At 39.4% G+C, this 20,815-nt stretch overlaps 1 protein-coding gene across 1 annotated transcript in view; it reads left to right on the forward strand.

Annotated features, from left to right (window-relative positions):
* Positions 1 to 14,002, forward strand: part of LOC140169387 (guanylate cyclase soluble subunit beta-2-like) — an 88,277-nt gene extending 74,275 nt beyond the window's left edge. The window contains exons 12-14 of the mRNA XM_072192645.1: positions 633 to 787; positions 12,047 to 13,232; positions 13,750 to 14,002. Of these exons, the coding sequence (XP_072048746.1) occupies positions 633 to 787; positions 12,047 to 13,232; positions 13,750 to 14,002 (1,594 nt within the window). The remainder of the gene's footprint in view (positions 1 to 632; positions 788 to 12,046; positions 13,233 to 13,749) is intronic.
* Positions 14,003 to 20,815: the final 6,813 nt, after the last annotated feature.

The following is a 20,815-nucleotide window of genomic DNA, read 5'->3' on the forward strand; positions in this document are numbered from 1 at the left end:
ATTGACCAATTCACAATAGATTTCACCCTCTAGAGGGCACACTAACCTATTTTTGACTAATGTAGTTTGCCGTTGGCGTTCCCGTATCACGTTTCACGTAAATTTCGCAATCTCTCTATTGTGTATTACACTGCTCCATAGACAATGCGTTGTAATTTCGTTCTGGTGCACCAGAACGAAATTCAAATTTCATGATATCTTTGCTAAACGAATTAATATGCAAGAATTATTTTGTACATAAACATTATGTAGCCAAAGGTTTCCAGTGATATAAAAATCTCAACTTTTTTTTGAGAAAAGTGGGGGGATGAGGCTGTGGATCACGAAATGCCCTTTTAAGTGAAGAAGCCACAGTTAATAAAATTTGCCGCCAACACAGCTGATTTTACATGATTTTAGCAAAATGAAAAAAAACCCCACAAATTATGGGTCGGTCGGGCCCGTAGAACAGGTTTTTTTTTTATCGCCTTAGCAGTTTTTATTTTTCGTCATTCATCACCGGCATTTCGAAATCGATATCAGTTAGCAGTGTCTCAAATTGACGATAAGTTTCAATAGTAATATGAATTCTTATTTATATTTAACATTACATTATATTTTAATTAAGGACTCTGTTTGATATTTGCTTACAGGTTAATTGATGGTAACCCCAGTTTTGATTTGGAATCACGAGGCGAGATTGAGATCAAAGGCAAGGGCAAGATGAGAACGTACTTTGTTACACGAGGAGACAAGAGTTCCCAAAAAACAACCAAAGTTGTACCAGATATATTATTCGAGGACGGAGGTAATGTTACCCGTACTTTAAGTTTTAAAATATCGGTTTTCATCTACTGTTTCATTCTTACCATTTGCATAACATTAAAATGCTAAAATCGTGATTGCTTGATTTATTTTGAGACAAACTACACATCGCACGGCCCCGCATATCAGGTGAATCTTTATTCGAAGCAACACCTCGATTATCGGCTGAAATAGGTCAATAAATGCGTATCACTTGTTGGGAGTGAAATTGTACAAAATGATGCACGCGTACTGAGATACGGCTAATGCACGAGCCCTGCATCATCAGAAAAATCCCATGATTTTTGCTATTTTTATAACAAAATTTTCACTAAGAATGTTGGAAAATACAAGCAAATATAAATGCATCAACCCGCAAGAAAGAATGAATGCGTCCAAATGCACTGCGTGTTGTACGCGGAGTGCGAGCCCGTGCAATTATACAATATTTATGCATAGCTCGTATTTCACTAACGTTTGCTCTGATTATTTCTCACTATTATATAAGAGTGTATTGAAAAGTAAGTCATAACTTTGCATCGTTAATATGTCGGGCATTGTGCAAAATCTAAACATTTTGCTTTGGACCTCGGAATATCCCTCGGGGTCGTTCGTAGATATTTCTCGGTTCCAAAGGCAAATATTTCACATACTGATATTTCACAGTGCCCTCCAAAGTCCAAATAACCGATGCGCATTGTACGATCTTATAATATGAAATTGGTTAATTTTTTTCAAACCTGATTTTTTTGCACATTTGTAATGTTTACACATATCCCAACTTGCACCTAAATGCAATCGGCCAAATTTGTTGTCTTTGTAGGTCAACAGAGCAAAAATTGACATAAAGTCATCAGTAATTTTTTTATTATGACTTTATGTCCTCCCATAGAACTGCATGTTAAATGGCCAAAATAACCAGTTGGAGTTCTTTCACTTTACCTGGTTGTTTCAGCTTAAAATGGACAGCAACCCTTACCGGCAGTTATTACTAATAGTATTTCAACATTTTGAACAAAGAATAACAAAATTAAAATTTGATGGAAATCGTACATTAAGGCTTTAAGCTCTAATTAATCTGCACTGTTTTCCTTAAAATCCATGTATTTTGTTTTGACATTCACCAATATAAAGGTAGGATTGAGGTAGCTAATTGTTAAGGCTACTGCAGACTTTTTAGTGGGTATAGAATATTCGATGTAAACATGTCATCGTTATTTAGTATATTCAACTTCTAATGAATATTTGATGACGTAAAATCGATATTTCCACCAGACATCGTAAATAATATTATTGTTATTATCATTATTATTATTATTATTATTATTATTATTATTATTATTATTATTATTATTATTAGATTAAATAAGGAAGACATGTTACTTCGAATATTCCACTTCAAATACTCGGAGTCTGTACTGGCCCTTACTCTCTATGAAAGCCAATTTTGTTAATGTAATTGATTACCAATAACAATCGTCAATCCTACCTATATAATTGGTGACTGTCAAAACAGAATACACCAGATTTACAGGAAAACGGTGCAGATTAATTACTTGTGTCGGTGAATCATCCAATTGTGAGTTTAGAGTCGATTGTGTGTTTTACGCAAATGATCGATTAGTTAGTTACAATTCACTTTCGTGTCGCCTTGAGGCAGAAAATTGAATTTACACACATCGACGTTTTTAACTTGATTTGTATCAGCCAATTCAAGGTTCCAACCAACAACCAACAATCTAAAGCCAATCTCAACAGGAAAAGCCTAAGAATTTTATACAAAGCTAGCTTTATTCTGCATAATCAATTCCTTGATCCCTTTTAAAGGATTATTTCGTGATCCTAGTATCCTCATTTGATTTCAGCAGATATCCACGAAAAATTAGCTTTATTCCCAAAATTTGACTATATTTTTGCTGAACGAACTAACCTGCCAGACTTTTTTTTGTTGTACATAAACACTATGTAGCCAGAGGTTTTCAGTGTCATAAAAATCTTTTTTATGAAAAGTGGGTGATGAGGCTGTGGATCACGAAATGCCCCTTTGACATGATGCTATGTTTACACTATAGGTTGCTCCATAGAAAATAGTGTAGGAAACTGACCGTAAATATAAATATCTTCAGAACTTGTTGGTGCAAGAAAGTAGTATGAACCATGGTGTGACGTCACAATGCTTCATACGTACGACTTTCGTGTTCTCACCTAGAACTTGACCAGTTCTCTCGGTTCCAACGCAAGGGAACTTAAAGCTGAAAAAATGTTTCCGCTAAATGTCAACTGAAGTTCAGCACTCAGCAACGTGCTCAATGGAAAAGATAGCCTTCAAGGTCAAAGACGTTAGGAAGCTTCTCAGGAATCTGCAACCAGATAAAGCTACGGTTACTGACGAAATCCCTGCAAGAGTCCTGAAGGAATGCAGTGCAGAACTTGCAAGACCATTCAGCCTGCTGTTTGATCTTTGCTTCTCCAAGGGAGCTTTCCCAAGCCAATGGAAAACTGCATCTGTCATCCCTATTCACAAGAGAGATTCTGTTCTGCATCATCACCAAGGTCATGGAGGCTGTTGTACAGAACCAACTTCAGAAGTACCTCCTTGGAAACCAACTGATTTCAGATAGACAGTTTGGATTCAGGCCACACCACAGCACAGCTGACATCCTCACCATTCTGATTCAAAGGTGGTCCAACTCCCTGGACAGAGGCAACGAAGCGCGCCTGATTGCCCTGGACATCAAAGGAGCATTTGACAAGGTCTGGCATGACGGCCTTTGCTCGAAGCTCATGGCAAAAGGAGTACCCGGCAAGCTGCTCACCTGGATTAGAAGCTACCTGACAGGTCGTTCCATCAACTTTGTCCTATCTGGCCAGTCATCAAGTAATTTTCTTCAAGTTCCTCACTTGTTTCTTGGACAGATTGTCCTGTGCTGCTTTTCTCCTGGGTTCTTAATTCTTCACTCTCTTGGAGACGTAGGTCGAAATAGTTGGACACTTTGATTGTCTACATGTCCTGAAACTGTTTGCTATGACATAGCTTTTGAAGTTCGAGGAACGGGTTGTATTTTTCTTTATTTGGGGAGTACGAAGACTGAGCCGTAACAACTCTGTGATCTTAACCAACGATTTCAAATGCGTTGTAAACATTTTAAACTAAATTGGCTCATTTATTTCACACTAAGACGTAGTCAAGTTTTTCGAGCTTTTGGAGTATTTGTATACTGGAAGGTCCCTAACTTCCTGCCTGGTTTAGTGTAATTGAATGTGAATGCAACATGGTTGAATGCGTTGACAAAGTCAAAGAGACGTGTACCGTTCCGATTTGTTGATTTATGGAAGGAGTATAATTATCATGGTTTCCTTGCTCAGGTGAACATCGACGTCTCCACATATCATAATCATATTGCGTGCATGAATATCTTTGAGAGGATTTGACAAAGTGTTGTAGAAGGTCATCACATCTTCTTCATCCTAACTGTAGCAGCTAGCGCTTATGATAGTTATTGCTAGTTTCCCAATAGATGAGGCAGATATGATTCCTGGCTGAAGACAAACACTTCAAGGAGCGAGAGTTTATTAGAAAACCAACCCCTCCAATAGCAGCTCCTGTAAAAGTCTTGATAGCTGAAGTAGTTATCATGGTGTAATCTACGGACACTTTCGCATAATCCGAGACAGTATCATGTGCAAAACATTGTTCATTTCTTTAGATATTAATATTAACAGCTGCCCTCCTGATGTCATGGAGGAAGGTATAGCAAGAACTTTAACCCTGTTTTTTGTCAGTATACTTCGACTATATCGTCGGTCATAACACACAGTGGCGTAGAGTGACTTTCAAAATTTTCAGTTTCATATAGTGGCGTATAGGTTTAGAGCTAGCTATTAGAGAGATTGCGAAATTTACGTGAAACGTGATACGGGAACGCCAACGGCAAACTACATTAGTCAAAAATAGGTTAGTGTGCCCTCTAGAGGGTGAAATCTATTGTGAATTGGTCAATCGTGGAATTACCGTAAGGCGATTACGTTGCGGTTGGTAGCAAAAAATGACGTTCCAAAATGACAAAAAGACGCATTATAAAATGCAGAAAAATGTTATGTTTGTCTTGTTATGAAGCGCATCAAAGTATCCTAATAGAGCAAGTAGAGTCCGACATGTAATAAAATCCATTTTGGGGGTTACAATTTGACCTAGTATAGACCAGAAGAAGTGAATAAATTCCGATTTTTTTCGACGCGAATTCGAACGGGTAGATTACCTATTCATTTGTGTGTGGAAAATGCCGTCCAAAAATCATCTTGCGAAGAGGCGTTTAAGGCAAGATCGAGTCGTGTTACGGCAAATTTGCCGTTGAATTTTTGTTTTTGGACGGGGGACAGAAGTTCATGCAACGCCATTTTTCGCCTTGCTTTTTCATTGTTTTAAACATGTTAATCAGCTGTCAAAGTGTTTTGCTTATGGGATTGAGATTTGGCTATAGCCGGGGCCTATAGGGTAAGCACAGATTTGAGGTCAAAGGTCATTAAGGGTGTTATTCCAGTACATAACAAAGAGCTTCAAAATGCTGCTTTTCCTGCAGATTACATGGTATACAGAGGTGCGACTGACACATAAGCATTGACATTAGCTGGTGTCTATATTGTAACAGATTTTGAGTTCAAGATCATGTAGGGGTCAAACATAGTTTATTACTGAAAACAACTTTGAAATTCCCTTTTGCTGCATATTAAGTGCTGTGATCATCAGAACAATGGCATCATGTGCATAGGGTTATAATTACAGTTGGCTTAAACATGGGGAGGGGTCTGTTTTGGGGGAAATTCTAAAAGTTTATCCAATTTGAATGAAATTAGTATTATGTGATGTTGATATGATTCAAAACACGATGGAGGTCATTTTAAGGTCATCAGAGGTCAAGTCAAGATCAAATTGCTTTTATTAGATTGTCATTAAACTTAGTGCCTATATTTTTCACAAAATAATTCACAATTTTGACCAAAGGCATTTCAAGGTCATCAGAGGTCATTTCAAGGTCACGACTGGACTTCGCGGTCTTACAAGACCGCAACATATCTATCTCTATGTCTTTCTATTCGATCAGTGTTCCGGGGGAATTCGTTGTGACGACGAGTCATAAACTCATAATCGATGCATGATGCACGAAGCAGTAAGCGAGCATGAAAAAGAGCAATGATGAACAGAAGAAAAAGATTCACCCGTTCACTCAATCATGAACAAATAGAACTGGAGCACGCAATATATCATGTCTAGAGTTGAAATGATATAAGAATAATAATAGTAGTAAATCAATAATAAATATGAAGTATAAATAAATTAAATTAAAGTAATAAAAGTATTTAATGGAGGATATTTATAGATAGAAGAGAAATATAATTGAACAAAGTGCAAATAAATTAATTGATCCATGGATAAGTAGTGTAATAATCAGCATGGTAAAAAGCAGATGGTCTCACAAACAGAGAGTTTGCTCTGAAAAAAATCAGTGAATGGATGGTACAGCTAGCAGGTGAAAAGGGCAGTTAGACCAAGCAAAAAGGGGTGCCATTTCCATTGTTCTTTGCCCTACAGTGTGCGTACGCATCGTAGTTTGCTCAGGGCACGTGCATTTTAAATCGCCTACCGCATTTCATATACAAGAAAGCCATTGAACAGTGTAGCGGCTCGTTCATGCATATCGATAGACGATGTCAAGTGGTCTATAAATAAAACCATGAATGAAATAAGATTGTATAACTATTTGCCGTCGTAGTCTGATGTCAAAATCGATCGATGCCAAGTTAACTGATTTACTCACGGAACCACGATCAAAACGAACACAACACAAAGCCAGTGGATTTAAATTGGCACAAATTCGTACAAACTGTATAAACTCTGTTTTTTACTGATCATACTCCCTTCGCCATCCGACACCAAACTCTTGTTTTCAGTTAGGACGCTGGACAACCGATTGTTATTGTTCTGCAAGGCTCACTCAGTCATTTAATAAGGCAATACAAACGATCGAATTTGGTATTCAAATGAACAAAATTTTGAGTTACACCTTTTCAGTGTAAAATTTTTTTTCTCGGCCAAATGAAAAGCAATAATTTTCATTTTTTCAGTAAATGTCAGGAAAAACTGTAATGCTTGATACTGTATTTTTTTTTCAAATCTTAGTGTTAAACTTAGTCGTGAAATTCAGTCATTTAGTGTAAGATTTTCGATTTTGATAGGCTTCAACTCTGCCCGTGAGCCTTTTTTGGATCAACCTTTAGCTTTTCAAAGTAATATAGTTCGCTAAAGAAGGATTTTTCCCAACTTTCTAACGCACATCACCGTGAGCGATATATCATAGTTTTGTCAGAATTTCCGTTTTGATTCCATAATTTTTGACTACCAGCTGAAAAAAATTTAAAATCCACGAGTGAAATACTAGCATTGTGGATCGATATCTCTGGGTGCCCGGCCTGGATACAGTTTTGCCAGAACTTCAATATAGCAAAGAAATTACCTAGTGTTTCGGTATAGTGCCTTTTGTTTGTGTTTGTTTGAAATTGCTTAAACCCACCGAAAGTCATAATGAAGCAGCCAAAACAATACAAGGTTAAACACGGAAGTTTATAACAACCTATTATAATGACCTAAAGGAAAAATCATTTATGGTAACAATGAGCCTTGCATTGTAAGTCATGGTTAAAATGTGTTGAGTACCCACCCCACCCCCATAGGCCTACATAATATTACATACCGGTACCTTATAATATTTATATAGCACGGCTATAGCTATACATTTAGAAAGTAGGTCCTATAGCGCTAAATTATGACAAATAGGCCTACACAAACCCGAACGCAAGTCTGAAGGGTGTAATGAAAATGCCAACCCGCGATGGGGGGGTCATTCAAAATTCACCTGGAGATAGGAGGGACAGAAAATTAAAACCCCCACTAAAAACACGCGAATTGTTCTAGGTTTGGACAGTGGATTTTCCCATGGACCTCATCCTAGGTAAATAAATAAACAAACAAACAAACAAACAGACAAAATGGTTTTCATAATCATGGAATCCATAGCCCCTATAAATTGAAATTGCAGGCTATCACGGGAGCAAATTTCCAAAATCCACCTCATTTACCAGAATTGGGGATTTGGGCTACCAAATCGCTGGTCAGGCAATCCTGGTTTTCAATGGAAAAGGGACCTGGGTTGACAACAATTGAAATATCGATTATTTTTGCTGGTTGCTCTCGAGGTAAAGTAACTAAGTTTGACATTTTCGGAGCATAAAGGGGAAAAGGGTAAAATAAAACGGAAATTCTGACAAAACTATAATATATAGACCCACACGATGTGCTTTACAGAGGTGGGAAATATCTTTCTTTAGCAAACTATATTAGTTTGAGACGCTAAAAATAATTTCTGTAAAAAGCTCACGGGCGAACTAAAGGCCTATAAAAATCAAAAATATCACACTAAAAGACACAATTGGATGCTTAATTTTAACACCAGGATTTTTAAAAAAAATGTTCATCCAAGCACTATGTTTTTATTTGACATTTCTGAAGAAAAAAAAAATTTTGCTTTATATTTGACCGAGAAAATAAATTTCATAGCAAAAAGGTGTATCTCGGAATTGTGTTGATTTTAACATGTATCGATCGACTTTTAGCGCGACTAAGCAGAACAAAAGTTCGGTTGTCCTGCGTTTAGACTGTTTTGGTTATTTAGACAAAAAAAGCCCGCAAAACATCGATGCTATGATCTAAACTGAACTGAATGCAGCCAATCGTATTTCATACCAATACAAATGTGGGTTCGATACACCCAAGGGTGAAATGGCGATTCATATCTCTTTATTGAGGTTGTGCATATAACGTATCATACCGTGAATATGACGGACTACTCAAATGCATTCAACAAAAGCATGATCCTTAGTCTTACACACAAAGCAAAATGCACTACGATCATATAGGTTGATGACAACATTTGATTGAATGGACTGGACTGCGCCATGATTACGGTGAAGGACACCGGTTAAAATCCTTTGTTTGGAGCCAATCGATAAAAGCATGCAGGGCATCTATAGATATATTTGTTTCAGCATAGCGCCACCATAAATTTATTGTAGTTAAGTTTCGAGGCGAACGGCATTATGAGGTCCGCCCGCACAATCCCGTAACAGGTAACCCGTATGGCGTTTCCAGTGAACGCCTCTTCGCAATCTCTCTATAATCCTGTAATATTTATTCCTTGTTAACTAAGATATAGTTTAATAGTTTGAACCTTAAACTTCAATTACATATGAAATCGGGTCACTGAGAGATAACAGTGGAGGAGTATCGACTTCGTTACTAGTCGTTACTAGTAGCATCTCCTTCAAAATCGTTTTGATCAGAAACGTATTTTGTCCTTTACGTACGCCACTATGTGTTGCGACCGACGATATTTATTAATACGTATTAATTTTATAAAAATGCACCTGACCACATCCGCGCTGCCATAACAGCTTGTAGAGAGTAAGTTTCGAAGTGACCTACTACATAGCGGGTGGTAAAGGCCCGGTCACACTATGACGGACGATAACCAACGAAAGGTGACGAACGTGAAAATCACAAAATGTTGACGGCAATGCGACGGCAAAAAGAGGAAAAACAAGATTCGCCGACGAGTGGGAACGACCTTCAGCGATAACACGACGGCAAGGGACAAAAGGCTGCGACAGGAAACGGAGACTAGCGATTAAAACCGGACGTTGTCTGGGCGGCGAGTGACGATGTCTCGACGGAGCCCGACAACAAGCAAAGAGGTCAGACGGCTGGCAGCGGATTTGCTTGCGGCACGGAACGGCAGCTGACAGCGGCCGACATCAAAGCCTGTGTGTGTGCGGGTCGTATAGTGCATCTAAGCGTTCCCACTCTTCACAGCGTTCTGGTTATCCACTCAAAAATATCAATAATAATTAAAAATATTAACCTCAATAATAACCAAAAATAATTATTAGCATCAATATCAACAATAATAATCTTGGTTAAATAATCTCGATTAGTACGCTAGGCATACTCCTCATGCCAGAAACAGTATTTTTTTTTAATTTAACAAATATTATCTTATTTTGCCAAGTAATAGCTATATCCTAATTCGTTAGTTCTAACTACCAATTAGCGGGAACCTGACACACCATCACAGATTGTTGGTCCGATATGTCTTGTCTACTTACCTTAAAACCACTTGTAGTATCCACCTACAATGTGCGTACACTATACCAACAAGGAAAGACCCGCCAACTATTTATGAGTTGGAGCGATCCAGGCGTCGATATTGTCGGTGTGCAAGAACATCATCCCACACCGACTAACTAATTATGGTCAGGCCGTTCCTAGGGATTTTGCCGCCCTAGGCAAAGCCTCTCCCTGCCGCCCCACCAAAGCATACCAAAAAATGTTGACCTACATGTATTTGTATACGGCCCACGACCGTTTTCCTCAGTGGCGTAGATTTCTTTTTGATATTGGGGGATGAGGTTGGAAAAATTTTCTTGAAGTATAGTGAATTTAGCACCTTTTGGCAACATAATAAGTTCATAGTACAAATGCGCGTAAAACGCGCGAAAAATTTGCCTTTTTGAAGCTAAACTGTTGAAATATGATGCAAAAATGGAATACATTCGGGTGAAGCGGGAAAAAATTGCACTTTTGGGACTAAAAAAAGACCAAAATAAGGCTAATTTGTCAGAAACTCACACACAGGCGTCAACATTGGGGGGAATAATTGTATGGACCATCCCCCTGGCAAAATATTGGGGGCTTTAACCCCCCATCCCCCCGGGATCTACGCCTATGGTTTTCCTTCTTTTCTGTATTTTTATCCCACTTTTTGTTCTTCTGCGGCACTTAGTGTTTTCTGTTTCTTTTCTCCTCTCTTCTATTTTTTTTTTCTTTTCTTTTTTCCTTCTGTTTTTTCACCGCCCATTTCATCTTCCATTTCTCCACCCGTTTCTTCTTTCTTTTTCTCCGCCCCATCTCTTCTTTCTCCGTCCCATGTCTTCTTTCCTTTTCTCTGCCCGTTTCTTTTCTTTTTCTTAGATCTCTTCGCCCCCCTTTTGTATTTTTCCTCCCATTTTTTCTTTTTATCCGCTCATTTGTATGCCCTTTTCTTTCTCCATTTCCCGTGTTTTTTCCTTTTTCGCCTTATTTTTTGCGCCCCTCTGCGTTTGCCGCCCTAGGCGACCGCCTTACCTGGCCTAATGGTAGGAACGGCCCAGGGTCAGACGACAAGAATTGGGTACTTATTTACAGTTCTGCCACATTGGTGACTTCGCAAGAATTCGCAAAGATAGCCATATATTTCATCCAGCTGTGATGGGTCTTCATTGTTTTTATGTCACAACAAATGACAATGGAGATAGACTAATGAATTTATGCCAGTAATTCAAGCTCCGTCCTTCACAATCAAGATTTCCCTAACCCAAAATTTGTCTTTGATGCATCCAACAGGCTCAAAACACCAACTTCCCACATCTTTGCCAACAGTAAGTGCGCAATTGCAGAGCTTATAATTACAGGAACGTCGTCGCTGTGAGCGTCAGTTTTGTAAATCTGGACTTGAAGTACACAGACAAACCTATCGTGATCAGTGCAAGAAATACTCAGCTAAGCTAGAAGAAGCAAAATCTAACTACCATAAATTGCAACTGAAGGACTGCGACCAAAAACAGTTGTTTCGACAGGTTGACAAAATGTGTTCGACTGGCTCCAACAGAACTCTTCCCTCCCATGACAGCACTGAAAAGCTGGCAAATGACTTCGCGGAGTTTTTTGCGGATAAGATCCGGAAAGTTAGAGATAAGCTTGACAACATCACTCTGCAACCATCCGTGCCTTCTGAACAAAACCATACCTCAACTTTCAGTAATTTCTGCGAGGTATCTGAAGAGACTATCCATCGTATCATCATGAAATCACCATCGTCGACATGCTCGCTGGACTCAATTCCAACTTCGCTCCTAAAAGAATGCCTTCCTGAATTACTTCCATCGATTACTAAAATTGTCAATCGTTCGCTCCTATCTGGCATCTTTCCTGCATCATACAAGGTTTCTAGTGTAACTCCCTTGATCAAGAAACCTGGACTGGACGTTAATATACTGAACAACTACAGGCCTATCTCCAACCTGAAGTTTGTCTCAAAGGTTGTTGAGAGGGCGGCGTCAGCCCAGCTTCAAGAATACATGCTTGATAACGAACTGTATGGTAGTTGACAATCAGCGTATCGCAAGCATTTCAGCACGGAGACTGCTCTAGTGCGAGTACAGAACGATATATTGCGTGCTGTTGACCAGCGTTCTGATGTTGTGCTTGTTCTACTCGATCTCTCGGCCGCCTTTGATACAGTCAACCATCAGATATTACTTCGGCGGCTGAGAGATCGTTACCGAGTCCACGGAAAAGCGCTTGCCTGGTGTACTAGCTACCTTTGTAATCGTCAACAATCAGTTGTTATTGGCGACAGTGTATCTGCGACACACTTCATGAACTGCTCCGTACCTCAAGGATCTGTCGCTGGACCATTCATGTTTACAGTTTATGCTGCTCCGCTTGAAGACTTGATTAGGTCATATGGTGTTGAAACTATGATCTACGCGGACGATACACAGTTGTATCTTGTATTGGATCCCAGTAGCGACGGCCAACTTCAACGCCTTGAAGACTGCGTTCGTGGCGTGAAAGCGTGGACTGCAGAAAATAGATTGCTTCTGAACGATTCAAAGACTGAGGTGTTGCATTTATCTTCGCGATTTAGCAGGAATCCGACACCAATTTCTACCATCAAAGTTGGCGACTCAGAAGTTGACATTGCTTCAGAAGTGCGCAACCTTGGAGTCCTATTTGACCAGTACATGACGCTCATACCTCAAGTGAACAATGTGTGTCGCGCTGCGTGTCTGGCTATCTCCAAAATTGGCCGTATTCGGAAATACATCGACCGTCCTACGGCAGAACGTTTAGTGCATGCATTTGTGACATCCAGACTTGATGCTAACAATAGTCTGCTCTTTGGTCTAACAAGTTCTGCAATTTCTAAGCTTCAACGGGTACAAAACAGTGCCGTGCGACTTGTTTTAGGAGTGAGTGGCCATCGCGTTAATATCAACGATTTACGCCGAAATGAGCTGCACTGGCTTCCTGTGAAAGATCGAATTGTCTTCAAAATCCTCATGATCACATACAAATCGCTGAATGGACTAGCTCCACCTTACCTGAAAGAACTTCTTAACACCTACAAACCGAGCCGCTCCCTTCGGTCGTCGTCGCTTTCTCTCCTTGAAGTACCACGGACTGTAGCAACATCAACGTACGGAGAGCGTGCCTTCTCAGTTTCTTCACCTAAGTTGTGGAATGGGTTACCTCAGCAGATTAGGAATGCCGCGTCACTTGCCACCTTCAAGAAACTGTTAAAAACTCATCTTTTTTTATCAATCCAACAGTTTAAATTATATGTGATTTGCTGCTATGTTGTGCGTGGTATCCAGTTAAGCAGACGTTTTAGTTTCTCACCTCTGTCGGTTTTTTCCATCATTCGGTTTGTCAGTTCCACGGAGGTGATGGTCTGTTTTTGCTCTCTCCAACTCGTCTGCTGCCTGGATACCATGCATAAATCAATTTTGTGCAATCTTTCTTTTCAGATTGCTTATGTTGTTTTTAAGTCATATGTATATTGTATGTTTTGGACCTATACTATGTTTGCTTTTTAAATCACGTTTTATCGTATGGTCATGTTTATGAGTGCTGCTTTCACTCTCTGAAATTTGTATATTTAATGCGGTTTTATCATTGTTTTTTTTATAACTTTTAATTTTGTGTATTGGTTGTATATTTATGTAAAGCGCTTAGAGGCCTTTTAAAGGTATTTCTGCGCTATACAAGCGCCTCATTATTATTATTATTATAACTATGTAAACATCGTAAAGCTGGATTCAGACCACCGAATACTCAGCATACGACTGCACACCAGTCTTTGAACCTTGTAGAAGACCGAAATACAACTGGAAGAAGCTGCAACATGCTCCTACTAAGAACCATTTCCAGATTGACCTCTCAAACAGATTCCAGGTCCTCCAGTGTGACAACAATCCGACACCAATTTTCGAGGAGTACGAGATTGTCGAGAAAGCTGTAGAAGAAGTCGCACAAAAGGTTGTTGGAAAAAGACCCTCAAGTTGAGGTCATCGGTGAATAATCTGATGTTGGACTTTATCCCATTTGCATTATCATTGATATAATATCAAGAAGAGTGCAGGACCAATAACAGATCCCAGTAGTATTCCTGATTGTGGACTTACTAGGAACCAAGATGAGCACTGTCCATTGATGTTAACATCCCAGGCGGGGTTAACACACTGTTTGCAATCTGCCTGGAAATTTCTCCCCCTGATTCTGTAAGCATGGTTATGGCCAATCTATAATGCGGGATCAAAGGCCTTACTAAAGTCCAGCACCAGAACATCTATTTGCCCACTTCTGTTTAAGCATTCTGCCCAGTCATGGAGTGCATTCTATAATGTTATTTGCAAAGAGGTGTTTAGACATTTTGTGATGAAACAATATCCTCTATTTTCTGGCAAGAGATACAGGTCAAAGTGCGTGTAATTTGCTGGATTTAGTAAGGTGTCCTTTTTGTATATCCCAGCCTATACCAACCACGAGCTGTCCTGTAGCAATATTCCATTCACAAATCAGGTGTATGACAGGAGAGTGGTGTACTGAGATTCTTAACTTACCCCAAGTTTTATAATCTAATCTGTAAATTATTTTTGTTAATCAGTAAGATGTTTTTGTTTTCTCTTCTCGAATGATAAACAGGACAAAGAGATCAAACTGAGAGCCCCGTAAAGCCACTCGTAACTGCCGCACTGCATGGAAACGAAACTACGACCACGGGGAGCGCCACTGCAAATGACGAGGGACTTCATCCTTCCAAAGTTTGTGTGATCCTGTGAACAACAGGAGTGAATTATTGGTTTATCGACCAAGGCCAATACCTTAACAACTAAACCTCGAAGAACCATAATACGCCACCCTACTACGCTAATTATCTAAGTCATTGTCTGTAATTTGAGAACAAAGTACAATATGGTTTAAATATGCATTTAAACATACTTATTCATCAATCTTTGCACAAGGACAAATGATAATGGGACAAGTGAAAGAGAATAATCAGAAATAATTAGGGTGATTACGTAACTGATGCATGCTTGAACCATCTTTATATTTTGTTCTTAAAAGTATTAGGGTGACGATATTATCCCGGGGATATTATATCTCATAAGCAGAATTTATAGTAAGTCACTAGTAAGTCACGATTCAGGGTTTTTGTGACAATGTTTTGTCATAATTTCCAGGGCTGTCAACTTTTTGGAATTGCTTGGCGTGAGACAGAGGTGACCGGGGTTTGCCGACTCCAATGTTCATTTTTTGTACCATGATTATTTGAGCCACGGCGCTCGACAATGTGAAAAGAGGGGGAGGAGCAACAAATTATTCATGACGATGCGTGAGATTTTACTCATTTTCCAGCTTTTTGCGTGAGATTTACTACCTAGGCGTGAGATTATACTACCTTTGCGTGAGACCGTGAGAAAGTGACCCAATGCGTGAGACTCACGGCCAATGCGTGAGAGTTGACAGCCCTGATTATTTCTAAACACCTCTGTGCATTAATGTAATAATAGTAATTTTTAAATTATTAAAATAATATAACATTTCTGAGATGTCATTTTTTCTACTGTTATATATTTGTAGACTGATTCTGTTTAAGAAAATCGCGTTCCAATCGGTAGGTTTTCGTGAAAGTGGGCACTACCATTTTTTGTTAAATTGGGTATGCTGAATTGGAATATGTTGTGTCTGTTATTTGCCAAGCAGTATTTAGAGACCATGACCCTGAAAAAGGCCCCCAAAATGGCCCACGTAGTCGTATAGGAGGCAACAATTGTATTCCGGCAACACTTTCAAAAACATGATGTCATATGTAAACATGGTTCGTTTTGAACAATAACATGCAAAATGATGTTGATCTACTCACATTTTCAGTGACGTTTCACCACTGCACTAGTGGTTTCTCAGACTGCAACTCATCACATCTTGACTGCTTCCTTTTATAGTCAACAGTAGCCGTTGAGGGCGTGATGAGTTGGTCAAAGATGTTGTTGAGTGAATAGGCCCCCTCGTCCTTGTTTAGAGTGTCTTTTCCTTTTCGGCGTATCCAGATAGCCTCTTTTAGCCATCTGGTGGTCTTGTCAGCTTCCCTGTCGATAACTTTTGAGTCCTCTCAATTGATGGAATGATTAGAAGAAGCTACGTGGTCGGTGATAGCTGACTTGTGAATGTCTGTGATAGATGATTTTCGGCTAGCTCGAGTATATGGTTTGCTTTCAAGTTTCTCCACCTCTTTTTGGTGTTCTTTCAAGCGGACTCCGAAGGGACGGCCGGTTTCTCCAATATATGAACTAGCACAGTCTCCGCAGGTGATTTCGTAAATCGGCTCCGCTTTTTGTTGAGGGAGGAGTTTGTCCTTGGGACGAACGAGCATGCTACGTATTGTATGGTGTGGTTTCATAGCAGTTGCGAAGCCATGTTTTTTAAAAACTCGCGAGACATGATATAAGGAACTACAACCATGCCTTTTGACTTTCCACCGTCATCTTTTTGCTTAGAGGTAGGCTTTGTTTTGGGAGTAGCTCTGTCTTGTTTTACTTTCTTTATTGACCAATCCGGGTATCCGCAGCACGAAAAGGCTTCGCGGATATTTTTCTCCTCTTTTTGCTTATCCGCTTCCTCAGTGACTAAAGCATCACTCCGATCTAACAGAGTTCTGACCACTCCTAATTTTTGATGTAATGGATGGTGGGAGGAAAACTGCAAGTATTGATCAGTGTGCGTTTTCTTTCTATAAATGCTAAGTTTCACTGAACCGTCGGGTTTTCTGGTGATAAGAGTATCAAGGAAGGGAATAGAGCCCTCTTGCTCTTGCTCGTAGGTGAATTTTACACTGTTGGTGGGATCAATGGTGTTTAAATGATCTGTAAGATTGTCTACTTGTCCTTTGCGTACTATTTCCAAAACATCGTCAACATATCTCTTCCAGAGACGGGGGCGACAGCTTGCCGGAGCTGTGGAAATAGCTTTCTGCTCAAGCCACTCCATAAAGATGTTGCAAGCGAGGGGGCTGAGGGGACTACCCATGGCCATGCCGAAACGTTGGCGATAGATTTGACCTTTGAATATTCACTCAACAACATCTTTGACCAACTCATCACGCCCTCAACGGCTACTGTTGACTATAAAAGGAAGCAGTCAAGATGTGATGAGTTGCAGTCTGAAGAAACCACTAGTGTAGTGGTGAAACGTCACTGAAAATGTGAGTAGATCAACATCATTTTGCACTGGAATTGTTCAAAACGAACCATGTTTACAGTTCAATCCAACATTCCAAATGAACTTGTTCAAAGAAGATGATGTCATATTATTCGTCTGGCCCGACGGATTCCACAAATGTAAATTTTGTGCGCACACGAACTATAGTTATCTAGTTACGGTCTAAGGGTCAAAAGTCAAAGTTATTCATATTTTCGTTATAGTAAGGCAAATCGTTCGTCTAGCTTAGAGATTTTGAGAAAAGAATAGTTTGCACTATCTGCGATGACTAGTTAGTATGTATCAGAAAAGAGCTAAAAGATATGTAGGATTCAATGACGTTTTTATATATTAATCATCTATCTTCTGAACTTCACATAGCATAATTATAGTATACAAATATTGACTGCTATGAAGGGCATGGTTAAGATTATAGGCCTAAGGTGATATCAAAACCATGCTATGACCCGAGGCGCAGCCGAGGGTCATAGCATGGTTTTGAGATCACCGCGGGCCTATAATCTTAACTATGTCCCGAATGAAGCAGTCAATAATTTGTTTTATATACCGAATGGATACATGGATGTTGCGATTGTGCAGTTTGATCGGGACGCACGTGACCGGTCCATAGTTCATTTCCATGGACCGGTCCATTGTTCATTTTGAGGGCATGGTTAATTCAATGACTGCACGTTCAACCAATCAGATGACAGGAATCTATATATGAGGTATATAATAACAACTATTCTGTTCCTTAATCCATTAAACCACAGATCCTGCGCTTAAGGATACGATACATGATTTACCGACAAGTGACTCATTTCGGAATGCGATCATGAATTTTGAAGAAAAAAAAGTTTCCACAGGGTTCGTGGGGACTCGAACCAGCGATTCTAAACTTCCTTCGATTACGCGTCTAGCGCTTTACCGCTCGGCCACCGTGACAGTTTAGCAGATGAGTGTAATGATAAAAGATAAATCTCATAATGTCATCTTTAGCCTTTTGTTTACTAAAAAAGACGCGTTTTGTAAAGAAAGATTAGCCGTTTTATGCATAAATAGCACGAACGTTTGGGAAAGATTTCAAACAAATAATAAAGACACTGATGTGATGATGAAATTGCGTAAGTCGGGAATTATCTGCGTCGCAATGTTTTGTTTTGGTTTTAGGAATTTGGGACCTTAAAATTTACGACTTCATGACATTATCATTCGAAATCAACAAAAGATATTTCAACACTATATGTCCTCATTCTTTCTCTAGAATGTTTTGTACATGTATGTGAAATAGCTTCAACAATGGTTCGCTGCATAATGGTAAAAATAGCCTTGACCTTAAAAAGGGCGAGAGTTACCATATTTACGGATTCAGGCTAAATTTAAAATTTACATAAAACGTTTGTTTTTTGATCGATTACAAAAATTAATTTTTGTCGAATAAAGAAATTGTATCTGGCGTGAATTACACTACAGTTTTTATTCCTAGGGCTCTTTGACTTTGAATTTTTTTAATGATAGAGTGAATCCGCTGGCCCTCTATAATTACGCACAAAAGATCGAGTCCCCTTAAACTTAAAAGGGCATTTCGTGATCCACAGCCTCATCCCCCACTTTTCTCCAAAAAAGTTGAGATTTTTATACCACATTTTGGGATTAAGCTTTTTTCGCGGATATCTACGGAACAATGTCATAAAAAGAGGATGCTAGGATCACGAAATACTATTTTTTTCACTCCGATCCTGTACAACATGTAAATTTACCTTGGTCTTTAGCGGCTCATCATTTACGTACTCATGTGATTGAAACGGGGCTTGGCACACGCCATCAGGCATATCATATCAACACTGACTGAGAATTTGAACCTAACAAGTGCTTTCATATTGAATCACGAGTCGCTCATTTTAAAAAGCTGCTAAATGGTGCAGTATTAATTTTGCTGATCAGCAAGTATTTTTCCAGCGTTGCTATGTGTTTCCTGTTATAAAATTTGGAGGGGGTACGGGTGTAATGTTATATAAGCGGGAATCCGGATATTGTTCCCATCAATGACAACCTCAAGGCCAATCGTTAGGTATGTTAACGAGGTATCGCAACCCCATGTGATTCCTTAAGTTGGCGCTGGGCTAGCTCGAGATCCCGGCTCGAGATACTCTAGCTAAAATACAGGTTTACATTTACTATCTTATAATAATTATCTTGCTGTATTTCAGCTAGAGCTCCAAACGACAAGCTTCCGGTGTTTTTTTGGAGAACAATACTGTTACGTAAGATGAAGAAGAAACCCGCCTCGGAGCCCGCCCTACTCATTATTTCATTGTACTTATTGCATTTTGCCTCCACACATTAAGTAATCAACACAAAGCTTTTGTGAGGATTAGTGAGTGGATAAGAAATTGACAGTGGAGGATACGAAGGACACGCCGATTGTTAGTTGTCAATCATGAATTGCCGCAACGTGTTAATATTTATACTGCATGGCATTCCGCAAACACCAAGACAAATTATGCCGTATTTTTCCAAAGATCATCTCATATGAAGTAAGCTGAATGCGATCTGTACTTTTGTAACATTTCGATCGCTTTTGATCACCTATTATCGGCGAATTTGCTTGAAAACACGTGAGTTCATGTTGTGTAAACATAATTAGCATAGACACAAATGAAATAACGATGCAATACAATGCAATTTGAATGCGCAGCAGATCTATAGAAATAACGTTGCCCGGTTTTATGCAGAATTAGACCCTGTCTGCGCTGGGCTGTGGGCAATGGCTTTGTTTCATGGACGACAATGCGACCTCACACAGGAGAAGGGTTGCCAATCCGTTCTTGAAGGATTTAGGTATTAATCGTACGGCCGGCGAACACTTACGGCAAGCCATTGGGGTCATAACGTGTATTGCAAGCCAGAAGGGTCAGAACGTGGGACTAGCTACGCGCAGCTTCTTTCTCGTTACGTGCAGCTTATTAACCAATCAGATTTGCGGTTTTAAACACGTGGAGCTGATGTAAACATCCTCTCTCACAAATATTACGTTGTTAATATTTGTAAATGAAAATATCTGTAGTATACAAGCAAAAATGGTATAGGTGCTATTAAAGTAATATCTGAACAGAATGATGATTGTTCTATATTTAGGGGGCTATCATTTTCTTCGGAAGGGGGTCCCAAATATAAGGGGTCATACTTTTTTGGAAAGCAAAATAAGGGGGAGGGGGTCAGAAATTGAAAATGACAAAATGTAGGGCGTCATAAGATAGTGTGTTTATTGTATTCAAAAAGACTGATTTCAATACAATTTTAGCCTGTCTAGGGGGTATGGTGTATTGGTGGTGGGAGCCGGGGTCATAACATTTTTGATGCCAAAATTGACGCCGACTTTTTGTAAATTTTGGACCCCCCCCCCGTTCCGAAGAAAATGATGACCCATTACTCTCTCCATATTTACACAGTGGCATGTGATATCGCTTTCCGTGCAATATCTTTACACAGCGCTTTACATCAGTAGTAGTTGTTGTTTGACCTTCATATCCCCTGCATGGCAAATACAGAACACGGTGTAAACTTGGAAACACTAAATAGAATATGCTGTGTGTCATTTTAGCCAGGCATTGGCAACAT

This window comes from Amphiura filiformis, chromosome 14 (assembly GCF_039555335.1).
Source record: "Amphiura filiformis chromosome 14, Afil_fr2py, whole genome shotgun sequence".
NCBI classification, from domain to species: domain Eukaryota; kingdom Metazoa; phylum Echinodermata; class Ophiuroidea; order Amphilepidida; family Amphiuridae; genus Amphiura; species Amphiura filiformis.